We start from the raw sequence: 13,572 nt of genomic DNA, 5'->3' as shown, positions 1-13,572 counted from the left end.
GAGCCAGTGAGCCCATCGTTCCACATTCCGCTTGAAGGTGGCTATGGTCCAGGCCATTTCTGAGTGGACCAAGACACGCTCCTCCCTCCATCTCTCATATCGAGCTCTGGCACGCAGCCAATTCACTCTATAGACTGGAGGGTAAATTAGCAGGAGGCCTAGAGATTGATCAGACAATTACGAACACTCGTCCATCCATTCTGATGAACCTCAATCTCCAGCGACATCCATGGTCCAGAACCAAGCCAGGTTGACGTTCCTGAGCCTGGAGGTGCTAGCCTCGATGACGGCAGTCTTCACGTGCAGGTCCTTCTTATCCAAAGGGCGATAGAGGGCCAAGTCTTCATCGGTGGCGTCCAAGCGCATAATGGCGCGTCAGTTGGCGGAATAGAGCCTGGCGCAGGCCAAGACGGTCTGATCGGCAGCATGAACCTCCGCCTGTGCATGGGTCATGGTTCCGATGCTGTTGGCGGGACGAACCCTCTTGCGGTAGAGGTAAGACTTCAGTCCAAGCACCATGCGAAGCTCGTGGAGGATGTCATTCATCAGGCCTTTGCGCAACTCCAACTCTTGGGCCGCCAGGGTCTGGAGCCCGTTGGCGACAGCGGCCACGAATCTGATCTGCGAAGGTAAATTCAAGGAAGCTTGCTCGGGTGGAATCGCATCCTCGCCATACTCAGCGTCCTCCGGGTGTATTTGAAAAGGATTCTCATCCAAGGAATCTCAGAGCGCACCATCATCACAATCTTCCATGGCGGGAACGTCCTCCAACCTTCCCATGAACTTCTCAGAGCGACGTTGGAATGTGAGAATGCTGACTTCGAGGTGCTGATGGCGCTCGAGAGTCTTGAGGTCCTCCGCCACGCTCGGATTTTGACCCGCCTTGCGGATATCATTCGCAAGCTTAAGCCTGAAGGCCGTCAGAGCTGTATTTTTGTTAAGATGAGGCAAACTCACTGTGCTTCTTGAATTTTGAGGCCAGTCGACAACCATCCGGCGGTGCCCTTCTCCAAGCCCTTGGCGGACTCCTCACCCGCCAGTCTGAGTTGGGTGAGGTCTTTACCCGGGGCTTGCATTCATGTCAACTACATGCCACATGACGATGGAAGGATACTCACCCTTCCTGAGCTGGACATCGAAGGTGTCCATAATCTTCGGATCATTTTGGCGAGCCTCCATAGCGTCGTCGTACTCCTTCTGCCATGCCTCAAGGACCTCCTCATCTGTGGATGCAGATAAAGCTTCAAAGGACTCCTTGCTTCTTGGGAAGCCCAGGAGCACGCGTTTCCACTTTGTCATCAAGGTTAGCACTGTAGGCAGCATAAGGCAGGTGGCAAATAGGGAAGGAGGAATCAGGCTCACCCATGCGAGTCGTCTTCTTCCAGTTGGAGTCATTCATGTGATCGTCAAGGACTTCTTGGCGGTGAGCTCGGGTCATGCCCCTGGTACTGCCTGAGACCTCATTTGTGGGTGCTCACAGGGTCTCGATGACCTCGCCATCGACCATACCAGCGCCAACTATAAAGTTGGGCGAGAACCATTGGAAGCAGCAATCTTGGTGTCCGTGCACATGAAACAAGCCGATGCCTTGGTCTATCTTGAGCTCGAAGGGCATCCTCAGATAGGCGCTGTGGCGGAAACGTTTGCGGACATGGACGCCATACTGGCACATGATGTCGTACATGACGAGGACGAGGGTGATACCGGTGAGGGTCAGGAGCGCATTGCTGAGAGAGTAATCCATATTCATTTGTCTGCAGAGGGTGCATCGGTGAGAATGAATTATGACAAGAGACATATGCGAACCTTTCTCCCTTCTGGAAATCGACGACAGTATGAGGGACGAAGAAACCATGTCTGGTGCAAGCAGTGGCCCCGATTCCTGTGGCGTCAAGGTTGGCGCGATCCACATTGGCCTGATTGACAGCGCGGTGCTCATGACAAGTGGAGCGCTGGTGGGCTTAGGAGTCAAGGGCGGAAGAAGAACGTGCAGCCAGACACGCACCTGATGCGACTCCATGGCCACCGCCAGATGAGCCTTGTAATCCTCTTGGCCGACCATGAATGCCTGGCCGTTACTAAGGGCGACGTCCTCCTCGGGGTGCTTCATCTTCATGTGCTCTGCACTGAAATTGCCATCCATGACAAAGCCGTGTTTGAACTTCCACTGCACTGGATCCGCTTGCCAATCGAAAGGCAGGTTGAGCCCAGGCTGGGGACAGGCGGGACAAAAGATGGCGAGGCCACCCTTCTCCACAGGACGGAGGGCATCGTGTGAGAAGCCGTGCCACTTGCGATATTTGAGTTGGCGCCATTGGCGGGACACCCGCATCAGCTCACGATAACGGTCCTGGCGAGGAACTGGCATGAACGGTTGGGCCATGGGAATGCATGTGAACACTTACGGGAATGGTGCCAGGGAAGGCATTGCTCGTGACCCATTTGAGCTTGCTGTAGTAGTTCAATGCCGCCGTCTTGCACTCTTTGTTCTCCAGAAGGAAATCGTCGAGGACGGCGAATGTGAAGGCGGTATGGGGATCCTTGACGGTACCAGGGTAAAGTCCCATTTGAAGAAGCTGCATGTCACACTCCACTGCCATCTCACACTGGCACCAGTCAACGCCGATATGGTGAACACCAGAGATGTCGACAATGACTATGATCCAATTCCCATAACTATCACGGCGAGGTGGCCGGGAGAGCACTGGTGGCACATCTTCCTCCCAAGTGGGATCGGGAGCATCGTCGGTTTGCCTTGCTTCACCGTCAAGGGTGCCTGCCAGAGGTGCAAAGTTGAATGGGACCTCGCCATCATCTGAGACCTCGCCATCATGTGCATTTAGGTCTTCATTGGAGGCATTCCAGAAATCGGACCCCGGGGCCACCACCGGCGCAGGGTTGTTATGTGCTGTGAAGGCGCCCAGAGGGCAGGGATCTCCACCATGCCCCAAATGGATGCAGACGCCAACCCAATACAGTGATGCTGGCTCAAAATACTGACCCTGCCAATGCTCTATCCGATGGAAAGGAGCACGCTGATGGCCGTTACGACAGCAGTCAGTACAGGTGAGCGGTCTGCCCATACAGTCCAGGCATCGCCACCGTCCCTCGCCAACCTTGCATTCCGCACAGTTTCTGGGCTCAGGCGGGGCTTCCATCTCGACAATGGCATGAAGATAGTCATCACGGTGGGGTATCCAGTCCCTCATGAAGTCATTCTGGGTCTATCGCGCATGGTCAGACCGTCAGATGGTCATGGCGGGAGTGCCCACCTTTGTCTTCTGAGCTGCCGGATCCAGCTGAATCGGCACACCTATGTTGCCCAGGACGTCGCCATCATCCAAGTTAAACAAGGAGCCTGAAGCTGGAGCCTTCGATGGACTTTTGGAAGGCGATGGCATGTTTGAACCCGTGGGCATGGGCAAAGGTACGTCCACATAGCGTACTCCCCTAGTGGTCTGCTTAGCTACCTTGGTCACAAACTCAACCTCGTCATCCAGGTCTACAACGAGCCTGCTTTTGTTGCGTCTGCTCATGGTTCAGGTCAGTGGGGAGTCGTATTCCAAGCCAATCGATGAGCATTGTGTCCCTATCGCACAACACGTGCAAATCACACACGGTCTTGCTGCCCACCAGACTACTCATCAAGGTGGTTAAGAATGGCTGCAATGCCTGGGCCTTATCACCTCGTGGTCTCTTTAGGCACCATATCAGTGTTATGCAGATAAGGATGCCATATTGGCGAGAGGTCTGCCAATTGTATGTCGCTCTCGGTGCTAACTTTGCCTTGACTCGGAGTAGCATAATACTCAAAAGGGAAACGTGCACTTGCACCGCGCGCTCGCCAATGCTGCCGCCATCTGCCCCACTAGCACTCACAACTTCTCAACCGAACACATTTCGCCACCATCTCCGCCAACTTCGAGGTCCGCCAACCATATGCTGCCATCAGTGATAACTACACCTTGAGCTGAACACTGTCGAGATGTGAAATGCGCACTCATACCGCGCGCTCGCCAACCTTCAGCTAGGATTCGGAAATTCGAGACTCCATACATTTCGCCATCACCTCCGCCAACTTTATCCCGCCAATGAAGCTGCCATCGACAGTCTCCATCCCCTGCATAGTGTTCTCGTCTCCATCAGTCTTTGGCATGATGTCCCTCTAATAAGCGAGCCAGTTAGGACCTGTTCTGAGTTAGGAATGCAGACTCGGTGATGAACTGTGCACATGCCAATGTGTGAGGCGTAATATGAAGCTTGCATCCAGTGGGGCGCCGGAATGCCTAGCCTGTTCTGGACACCCTCTCGCATGAAGTATGCATAGACGAGCCTTTCGCCATCTGCTCGAGTGACGCCATGACGAATCGCCTTTCCACAGAAGGCTATGACAGTTCCAGGACTATAATCAATGGCGACACGCATGGTGGGGAACTTCAACCACGCGCAAGTGTAGTTGCCCAACGTCGCCAACAGGTCGTAGAAGGTGTATCTTGTCTTGCTATCTCGGTGGAAAGGAGTTTCCCGGTTGGCGATCACCTGGAGCGCATTGAATGGCGACGACCAGTTCAGCGCCATCTCTCGCAATTCTGGGTCTTGCTGGATCAAACCCAAGCACTGGCATCCTGCGGCATATAGTGTTGGGTGAACGACGGCCAGGATGGCGCCCAGCAATGCGGAGGAGTCATGAATATCACGCAGCCAACTTCTTCCGCCCTCAAGCTTCAGGCTGGCGGAGGTCTCCAGCCTCCCAGACTCCATATGCTGCAAAGGCTGTCCAGATGCAAGGCAAATGGCATGGCGAGGAGACCCACCTCTCTTACTTGTTAGAACCAACCTGGCGAGAGACACAAGGAGCCCGCTGGGAATTGGGCACACTCCTCAGGAGGCAAGAAGTACAACGGGTTGTGTCGCCAACTGGCGGTGGTGCTGGAAGGCTTACTGGCTGCTATTGCTGGGTGTAGGGCCCTGGTCACTTGGAGCATCTTCGTCTGACAAATTTGTCAGATCACAGCGCAAGGCTGGGCAAGCCACTCACCTGGCGGTCTGGTATCAACACTCTTAGAAGTATCTAAGCCAAGATGCGTCTGTGCATGTCCACGAGGGTGGCGGGCTGGTCTATGCGTATTTCGCTCTCACCAAATGGAGAAGGCCACTTCCATTCCAGTTCTGCCTCGAGGACTTCATTCTGCCCCGTGGGCTGAATTGAAAGGCTGTCACAATATCTATCAATGTCCCACTGCAGCCTTACTATTACAATGGCGTGATCAGTGTGATCAGACCTGCGGCAAGACTAATGACTACCAGGATTACGGATGGCCTTCACAAGAGCATCTGCAATGCCATTGCACTCCAATAGGAGGGTGGATGGCATGGATGGAGGCACTTCTATAGATGGCGCAGAATGGGCTGCATGAGCGGCCAGATGGAGCTTTCGGCGGAACATGAGCTCCAAGACTCCTGCTATCTGATCGGTCAGTGGCATGGGTGACAGATTGCTCATCTTGATACTGTCTGCCAATCAATGGGACGATTACAGCATGCATCGGTTGAAGGAACGCACAGGTGTATGGCGGGCTCAGGCGGTTGGCTTGCAGATGCAGGGAAGAATGTAGGAGGGGCCAGAATGGCAAAGAACAGTATGCATTCATCTGCCTGCATATTGCTTGCAAGCACGTCCCTTGCACATCTCACATGTTCATCATGCCGCCGAGCCGGACTTGATGCCGCCATGCCGGATCACGGGCCGGGTGGTCCGCCATGTCTGGGCCCTTCGTCACCGCCATCTAATTGGCCGAGCCTAACTCCGAGGAAGCCCTTTATCCCACAGATTGGCATGCAGATGATCGCCAGATTGCCTCCGCCCAGCATTCGCGAGATGAAGTTGGCGTGGTGTGCTCTGCCATAGAAGCGGCATTCAACATTACCTTTCACCAGGCATGAATGCTAGTGCATACCTACTACCACCTCCCGCCACTGCGAAAAATACACATACAATGCTTCAGCAGTCACCACACACCATGGCGAGGAGGGTAATTGGTGTAAGCCCAAATGGGCCATCAGCACGTGCATGTTGAGTTGTGGGCGGCCGACGAGGAAATGGACAGAGCGCTGCCCGTTGAACTATCGACCCCCTTCACTGCCCCAACACAAAAATCTCATCCTCGACATCGAGAAAGCATGCCGGCGAGATTTGTAATTTTGACGGAGCATCAGCCCATACTCTCTGAGAAGCTGCGGTCTTATGACACGGCAGATGCCAAGGGACGCAAGACTCTGGTTCAGAGCTTGCGCCAGAAGCTGAAGACACAGTTTGTCGACACGTCAAATTATGACGACATCATTGTGGAAACTGTGAGCAGTGTTTCATGTCTGTGAGGTCCCCACTAACTCTCACCGCAGAAAATCCGAGAGTGGCTCAATAACCACGCCCGCCATGCGCAGGAGAAAGCGACGAAAAAGCGTATGCATGTTTCTGGCAAGCCCAATGCCTTCAAGGTGTGGGATGCGCTGGAGAGGGACAAGGTGACTGAGGCCGCACGAGCACTCGCGACAGATAAGGGTTGCAATGTCTCCAAGGTGTGGAGAGTCGCACGGAGTGCCGAATGGGCAAAACTGTCCGAGGAGGAGCAGAAGGTGTATGAGGAAAAGGCGGAAAGTTGGCGCAATGGCACTCTGGATGATAAGACGAAAATGAAGTGCGTACCTCCTGTCACGTAGCATAAGGCAAATCCTGACCTAAGACAGGCTGAGGGAGCAGCGAATGATGCAATATCTGAAGAAGTTTGCCAAGACTATGTGGGACACCATGGGCATTCGCATGGCATTCATGCTAGCATATCCGAAGGAAGCGGGGAGTCTGAAGGTAGAGATGTGAGCGTAGACCGTCCGACTGTCGCCATCTGCTAACCCCCGAGTGAAGGGTGGAGGTCAACCACGCCATCACCAATGGAACTCCATTCGGGGCCTATCCTGGGTGGCTGCGTGCTTACCAGCCTCTAGCAAAGGTGTTCTCTGAGTGGGCCAAAGGCGAATACGGTAAGAAGACCTCAGTTGCATTGTCGCTGGCACACTGACCTGATTCCTTAGGTGTGACTGAGACTACGGTGACGGTGAAGAAGACACCTGCCAATTGCATGCGGGCCATGGACAAGATTCAGTTGACGGCCAACGGTTTTCCTCTGCTCCCGTCGGTGCCCGAAGGTATGGCGGAAGCGCCTCTCAAGGTGATGAAGGTACAAGTTCGAGACTTCATGAATCATCACTACGGTATGACACTCCCACTCGATGTTGAGAGATGCTGACCAGTTTACAGCATTGGCGAAGGGTGTTCGGAACTGCAAGTCGCCATGGACAAAGCTGAACAGCATAGACGACATCAATGAGGTTATTCCAGCGGAGATGCTACCTGAGAACTTCCAGTGGATCGATCCCTCAAAGATGACAAGTGTTCCCGTTCGTGCCCTCCTCGACCACTGGCGGGCACGCCAAGAGGAACATGGACCTGAGCAGACCATGCGATTCACCCAGTACTTCGACAAGGATGGCGAAGCTGCTCCCGCCAAGTATGATCCTCTTCCACCACTTGACGGATCAGCACAGGCATTAGAAGAAGGATCTGAACATGAGGTCCAAGAAGCACTCACACCAAAGAAGGCGGGGAAGGCGAAGAAGAAGGGTAAACCTGTGCGCAAGGTCACGGGAAAGGCGGCATCGAAGGCGACAAAGGGCAAAGCGGCCCCTGGCGGAGCCAAAGGTGGTGGGCGTAAACGCAAGACGAAAGATGCATACGACTCGGAAGATGATGCCAGAAGCAGCCAAGACTCTGATCGGAGTTCGCCAGATATACCCAGCATGGCTTCCGAAGAAGATACGGCCAGCGATGAAGATTCAGGGGATGGCGAGAGCGTGATTGCGAATAAAGCGAAGGGCAAGGCAGTCGCCACCACCAATGGACGTAAGGCTAACAATGGCGGTGCACCTCAAGCGAGTGGTAGCGGCGGTGCCAAGACGAAGGCAAAGCGAGGTCTCCAAGACCTTCCTCTGGGCGAACTGCACAGATTTGACACAGAGGAGACCGATGAAGCATGGAGTGAACTGGAGCCCAGTACAAAGGAGCTCAGGCTTGAGCTTCAAGGCCGAGCCCCACGTCTCACTGGCGGGAGTACTGTGGGGAGTACTGTGCCCCACCTTGTCAAAAGGAGAGACGTGTTTCTCGCCACCCTTTCCGTCGAACCGCGATACCAGGATATGCTGAAGCAAGTCAAGATTGCAACTGTGGTGAGCTCCTTTCGTGGGGATTCATATACACTATTGATCATCCGTCATATAGCCCCAGGTGTATCGTTTCGCCAGGTATGATCCGATTCCCTGGAGCGAATGGTCGTATGGCCAGCGCTACCTCCCGCCGTCATTTCATGCGGTGGACAACTTTGACATCGTCGAGAACTGGTTGGGCGACAAACCATGGCTGACAAAATATCGGTTCTTACATCCACAGGGCGTACAACAATCTGCACTCGTGATTGGTATGGTGCTGAGGGACCTCACATGATCTCAGTTCATTGAGGAGGGCGAACCGACCAACCTTCCTGACTATGTGGTGAACTCGGCGATCTCATTTGACACAGTAGAGCAGCTGCTTCGCTGTTGCAAGATCATTACCTTGGACATGGTGGAAGGGAACGTCACCCATGCCATGGTGAAGCCAGTGAGCAAGCCTGCCATACGCAGTGCCCCACAAGGTGGCGATGGCCTTGGGGGCCAGGAGGAGCAGGAAGGTGATGCCTCTGCAAGAACTCACGATGGTGCTGCTACTGCTGCCAAAGTTCACAAGGCTCACCAGCCTGCCCCCATGGCTGACAAACCAATCATTCCAAGTGGAGGAGATGAAGGGCCGAGCCAGGAGACCAGTGGTGGGGCCTCTGACGATGGCGAAGAGGACGATGCACACTTGTCCATACCTAGCAGTGGTGCTGAATGACCATCACCGCCTCCGTTTATACCTAAGACGAGGAAGGCCGCAGCCACGGAAGACCGTCCGTCAGGTCAAGCCAAAGCGCTCCAGGGAAGGTCGATCACCAATGCCCTTCAGAGTAATATCCCCGGCAGGATCACTCGCAGTCAGCATCAAGCGATGGATGAGTCGCCCGCCAAGAATACCCGCAGTCAGCATCCACTAGGAGCTGTGAAGGATTTGAAGAAGCTTCCTGATCCAAAGCGGAAACGTCAACCAGCACGTCCCGAGCCCGATGGCGAAGACAGCTCTGGCGAAGACAATCCGCCACCTCGGAAGCGTGGACGTGGTACTCGGGACGAGTTAGTAGTGGCCTCGCCGAGGAAGAAGAATGCGAGGGCCGAGGACTCGGATGATGGTGACAAGCCTCCCGCAAAGCGAAGACGAGCTCTGCCTCAGACCCCGGAGGTCAAGGACAAGGGAGAAACCAAGCTGAAGCCGGTCCGTCTGGGGAAAGCAGCCACCAAAGTGAAAGAGAGTGGCCAAGTTGGTGCAGGTCGCAAGACCCGCAGTGGCGGCACCAGACCTTGACAATATAACTCCAGTTCAAAGTAGACTCGTAGGCTTCCACATTGTTTAATGTGACCCATAGATCTACATAGGTAAAGCCATGGAGATGGTGGCAATGGCGAGGGGAGTTGGCGAGAACTTCAGCAGGCATTCAGTTGACTTGGAGTGGCAGTGGCGAATCGAGTGCATGGAGATTCCATGCTAGGTTAAAAAGCATGTATATCAATACTCTAATGACTACACATTGTGGCTATCTGGGCGAAAGGCGGTGAAGACCATGGCGGAGTCGACCTTCTCTCGGAATGCATCCAGAGACTTCGCCACCAGCGAGGTTTCCTCTCTCGCCGTCGCCACCTCCTTCCCCACCTTCTTCGCTTCATCCAAAGCGGACGTCGCCACCGCCATTGAATCCTCTTTGGCGAGCGCCAATTCTATCTCCAGCTTGCTCGCTTGAGCGATTGCCTCTGCCGCCGAAGACCTGAGCTCCTTCTCCATGCTGTCTGACCGCGCTGCCTGGAGCTCCATCGAATGACGGAGGTCGGCCAATTCGCCCTGCAGCTTGTCGACGTCCGCTTGGCTCACCGTCTGGTTCGCGCCTTGCTCCAACCTGTTGACCTTCTCCTTGAGCTCTGGCAGGCAATGTCGCTTGGCGACGAGGTCCGCCACTGCCAACTTCATGCTCTCCTGAAGCTCGATGGTGACCAGCCTGCGAAACTCCTCCATCGCCAACTTGACCTCTTCGCGAATGCTCCAGGCATTTTCTTGAAATGTGGATGGCGGGTTGATTCGCTGGAGCGCCGCTGTGATCTCTGCCTTGATGGTGTTGAGGTCCGCCATCCTCTCCTGGAATTGGACTTCCATCCCGTCCTTGTGCACCAGGAACTCCTGTCGCAACTCGGCACAATTCGCGCAGTCATCGTTGGATGACTGCGAGGTTTCTTCGCCACTGGGGGTGTCGCCTTCGTTCACCGGAGCGGGACTTCCTGTAGACACTCGCTGGACGTCGCGCAAGTGGGGTGCTGTATCCCTGGTCAGTGCTGCATGGATTCGAAGCTGTGGCGGGCGCACTTACCCTTGCTGGTCGGAGGCACTGCTCTGAGGCGGTTCGCCTTCGCATCCCTTTTTGCCTCCGCCTCCTTCTTCGCTGCCTTGCGGTCCAGTGGGGCGCCCCTCTTAGCTGGCCTTCACCCTTCATCGAGATGTCCTGCCTTCGCCAATGTGGAGGACTTCGCTCCCTTCGACACCTTGGATATCTCCAGGGAGGGCGTCACCTCCTGTGCCACCTCGGCAGCTCCTGCGCTCATCTCATGGGGCATCAGCAGCGAACACCGCCGATTGTCGTGTGGCCGCTCCAAGGACGCACGCTGTTTCATGGTTACATCGACTCCAGCTGCGACAAGATGTCCTGCCTACCTCATCCTCCGCCACCTCTGCCTGATACTCTGGCGCATCCTCTGGTTTGTCGGCGACTGGTGTCAGCATGCGCTTGCTGCTGCTAGCTTGCGGCGGAGCAGCTGGCCCTGTTTGGAAGGCCATAGCCCGCACCGCCTCCATTGCCAGCCTGGCGGCTTCCTCCATGCCATCGCCTTCCGCCAGAGGCATCTTGGCTGCTGCCTTGGGAGCACTCGCCTTCGCCTTCCTGGTGATCACGGGCACCATTGGGCCTGAGCGACCTCCCATCGCCACCCTTGTCGTCTGCCCGCCCTCCTTCGCAACAGACTTGGCAGGTGGGACCTCATCCGGCTCACGTACTGAGGTCCTGGTGACCTCGCCACCATCTTGCGCACCTGAGTTTTGGCTCCTCACTGGCTTTGGCTTGGGTCCTGATTTCTTACCTTCGCCAGGTTTGGCGACCGCACCAGACTTGGCAGGCGCGCCAGACTTGGAGACCTCGCCAGAGTTGGCGACCTTGCCAGAGTTGGACAGAGCCACAGCTCCAGTGGCGGTGGCGGACTTGGTGGCGCGCTTGGACTTCGACAATTTCTCCACCGAGGCCTCGCCTTCAGCATTGGCTTCATAGCGCGTGACGGTCGCCTTCTGCTTCGTCGCCTCGACCTCCTCGCCACCCTTGACCATGGAGCTGGATGCTGCAGCATTGCGCGTCTTGGTCTTCTTCGGCGGCTTGTGCTTTGACGCTCCCATGACCATGGGTTCTGCACCGTCGGGCTCATCGGAGTCGACCTTGACGTCGTATGGAGGTGGCGACGTGGGCAGTGGCTTGCCCTCTACCACCAGCACTGCGCACATCTCTTGGAACTCACGCTGTGCGGTGTGTGAGTTTCCTCGCAGGGGCACGCCATCTGTGTTCCTCGGCGCGATGCTGCAACTGACGCCTCGTGCTGCACATTCGAGGCAGCGACCGAAGTTGGCAGTGTTGAGCTTGCATGGCCACTCTTTCTCCTGACAGCCAACACAAGGGACGAGCTGCAGGAACATTAGCACAGGTCAATGTCTCACAAGATCGTTACTCACCGAATCTGTTGCATGTGCCCACATGAAGTCAGACACGCGGGTGGACGTCTTTTTCCACATGTCCTTCTGCGACACCGTCACCTTCGCCTTCCCCTTCGCCGTCGCCTTCCCCTTCGCCGTCGCCTTCCCCTTCGCCGTCGCCTTTGCCTTCCCCTTCGCCTTTGCCTTCGGTGCAACATGAGGTGTCGCCGTCATCCTCGTTGTCTGTTTGACAGGTTTGGCAGGGGCGTTCGTCTTCGCAACACCATCGTTACAGTCCCCTGCGGTCTTGGCGGGTAGATTGAAAGGTGGTGCTGGAGTCTCGTCTTCGCTTTCGATGAACTCCTTGCTCTTGTATTCCTTCGTCGCATGCTTCTTCTTTGGCGGCTTGACGGTCGGTACTTCCTCTTCATCGCTTGACTCCTTTGCCTTCCTCTTCCCGCTTTTCTTCGTGCTCACCTTCGAGCCCTCCACCTCGGTCTGCGCCATCCTCTTCTGCGCACGCTGCGCTCGGCCAGAGGTGGTCGGGGCCTCGCCTTTCTCCTTTGCGACCTCGATCGGCTTCATCCGCTTCGCCTTCGGAGCCGCCTCCTCATTCTCACTCTCCTCACTCGACTCTGTGATGACCGCCTTGCGCTTTCGGAGTGATGGGGCAGCTGGCGAGATTGATATTGGTCTGGCAGTTGGCGGAGGGGGTGACGCCGCATCAACCTCAATGGATTCGGGCTGGCCTGCACCTGGCACATCTTCCGCCATCTCATCATCATCATCTTTGTCGGCATCGTCGTCCTCGTCACTGTTGGCATCATCGTTGTCCTCGCCCTCCTGCTCCTCTCCCTCTCCCTCTCCCTCTCCCTCTCCCCCATTCTCTTCCTCGCTCATCGCATGCGCCGCCTTCCCCTGCGCCTTCTCCTTGCTCTTGCCCTTTCCCTTGTCCTCCCCCACCTCCACGTGGATGATACGCTCACCCACCATGCCTGTCCCGACGTCGTTGTCAGCTCTTTCCTTGCCTTTCCCCTTGGTGACGAGGTCCCCGGTAGCCAGGTCCTCCTCGCCACGTCCCTGGGTGTCGTCATCGGCTGGCACATTGCCCCAGCCCTCCGCTAGCATACTCTTCACCGGTGGCAGCTTGCAATATGGATCTGGTGCAGTCAGTGTGTCGCTTGACGCCTCACAACGCTTGTGACTCACCTTCAGTCCACCACTGCCTTCCCAGGTCCTCACACTCCCCATACTCGCGCACAGCCAGAGGGTACCTCTTGTATATCCTCTCGTTGTCGTTCGATATGTGGTCCAGCCGCGCCAGGGCCTTCTGCTGGTACGCCCGGGTGAATTCCAGCAATGCACTGATGATGATGCCAGGCATCCTCAACGACTTCAAGGGCTGCGGGAAACTCTTTTCAAGCCGACTCTGTGTGGCATATTCGGTGAGGGTATGCCAGACCTGCGACCGATGACTTACCACTTCGAGGTAAATCCTCGCCTCCCAGTCCGAATAGCGAGGGTCATCCTGGCGAGGCGCCGCTGCAACAATGGCCGTCAGTCGCGCGGCCTGCAGAACATAGTTGGGGTCGATATCCAGAGTCATGGCGAGC

General features: G+C 55.8%; 7 protein-coding genes across 7 annotated transcripts; 3 read left to right on the top strand and 4 right to left on the bottom strand.

Moving 5' to 3' along the window:
• Positions 1 to 210: 210 nt before the first annotated feature.
• SCP_0607060 (hypothetical protein) lies at positions 211 to 366 on the bottom strand (the record flags this gene model as incomplete). The annotated part of the gene is made up of 1 exon (XM_027759838.1): positions 211 to 366. One exon carries the CDS (start codon positions 364 to 366, stop codon positions 211 to 213), a length of 156 nt encoding a protein of 51 aa, XP_027615639.1.
• Positions 367 to 426: 60 nt separating this feature from the next.
• On the top strand, positions 427 to 633 carry SCP_0607050 (hypothetical protein; the record flags this gene model as incomplete). Its single annotated transcript, XM_027759837.1, has 1 exon — positions 427 to 633. The coding sequence occupies one exon, from the start codon at positions 427 to 429 to the stop codon at positions 631 to 633; it is 207 nt and encodes a 68-aa protein (XP_027615638.1).
• Positions 634 to 723: 90 nt separating this feature from the next.
• Positions 724 to 4,761, bottom strand: SCP_0607040 (hypothetical protein; the record flags this gene model as incomplete). Its single annotated transcript, XM_027759836.1, has 12 exons — positions 724 to 910; positions 958 to 1,069; positions 1,119 to 1,310; positions 1,363 to 1,442; positions 1,479 to 1,754; positions 1,807 to 1,952; positions 2,006 to 2,350; positions 2,406 to 3,224; positions 3,273 to 3,528; positions 3,880 to 3,970; positions 4,057 to 4,165; positions 4,213 to 4,761. The coding sequence occupies 12 exons, from the start codon at positions 4,759 to 4,761 to the stop codon at positions 724 to 726; spliced, it is 3,162 nt and encodes a 1,053-aa protein (XP_027615637.1).
• Positions 4,762 to 5,071: 310 nt separating this feature from the next.
• Positions 5,072 to 5,661, bottom strand: SCP_0607030 (hypothetical protein; the record flags this gene model as incomplete). Its single annotated transcript, XM_027759835.1, has 3 exons — positions 5,072 to 5,250; positions 5,305 to 5,510; positions 5,564 to 5,661. 3 exons carry the CDS (start codon positions 5,659 to 5,661, stop codon positions 5,072 to 5,074), a joined length of 483 nt encoding a protein of 160 aa, XP_027615636.1.
• Positions 5,662 to 6,180: 519 nt separating this feature from the next.
• SCP_0607020 (hypothetical protein) lies at positions 6,181 to 8,983 on the top strand (the record flags this gene model as incomplete). The annotated part of the gene is made up of 8 exons (XM_027759834.1): positions 6,181 to 6,354; positions 6,403 to 6,698; positions 6,748 to 6,873; positions 6,923 to 7,038; positions 7,090 to 7,269; positions 7,316 to 8,280; positions 8,333 to 8,503; positions 8,561 to 8,983. The coding sequence occupies 8 exons, from the start codon at positions 6,181 to 6,183 to the stop codon at positions 8,981 to 8,983; spliced, it is 2,451 nt and encodes an 816-aa protein (XP_027615635.1).
• Positions 8,984 to 9,136: 153 nt separating this feature from the next.
• On the top strand, positions 9,137 to 9,547 carry SCP_0607010 (hypothetical protein; the record flags this gene model as incomplete). Its single annotated transcript, XM_027759833.1, has 1 exon — positions 9,137 to 9,547. The coding sequence occupies one exon, from the start codon at positions 9,137 to 9,139 to the stop codon at positions 9,545 to 9,547; it is 411 nt and encodes a 136-aa protein (XP_027615634.1).
• Positions 9,548 to 9,763: 216 nt separating this feature from the next.
• On the bottom strand, positions 9,764 to 13,565 carry SCP_0607000 (hypothetical protein; the record flags this gene model as incomplete). The annotated part of the gene is made up of 7 exons (XM_027759832.1): positions 9,764 to 10,545; positions 10,599 to 10,708; positions 10,754 to 10,890; positions 10,940 to 11,950; positions 11,999 to 13,119; positions 13,169 to 13,388; positions 13,440 to 13,565. The coding sequence occupies 7 exons, from the start codon at positions 13,563 to 13,565 to the stop codon at positions 9,764 to 9,766; spliced, it is 3,507 nt and encodes a 1,168-aa protein (XP_027615633.1).
• Between the last annotated feature and the right edge of the window lie 7 nt (positions 13,566 to 13,572).

This window comes from Sparassis crispa (genome assembly GCF_003851025.1).
Source record: "Sparassis crispa DNA, contig_000005F, whole genome shotgun sequence".
Taxonomy (NCBI): domain Eukaryota; kingdom Fungi; phylum Basidiomycota; class Agaricomycetes; order Polyporales; family Sparassidaceae; genus Sparassis; species Sparassis crispa.
This window is presented reverse-complemented; position numbering and strand designations above follow the sequence as displayed.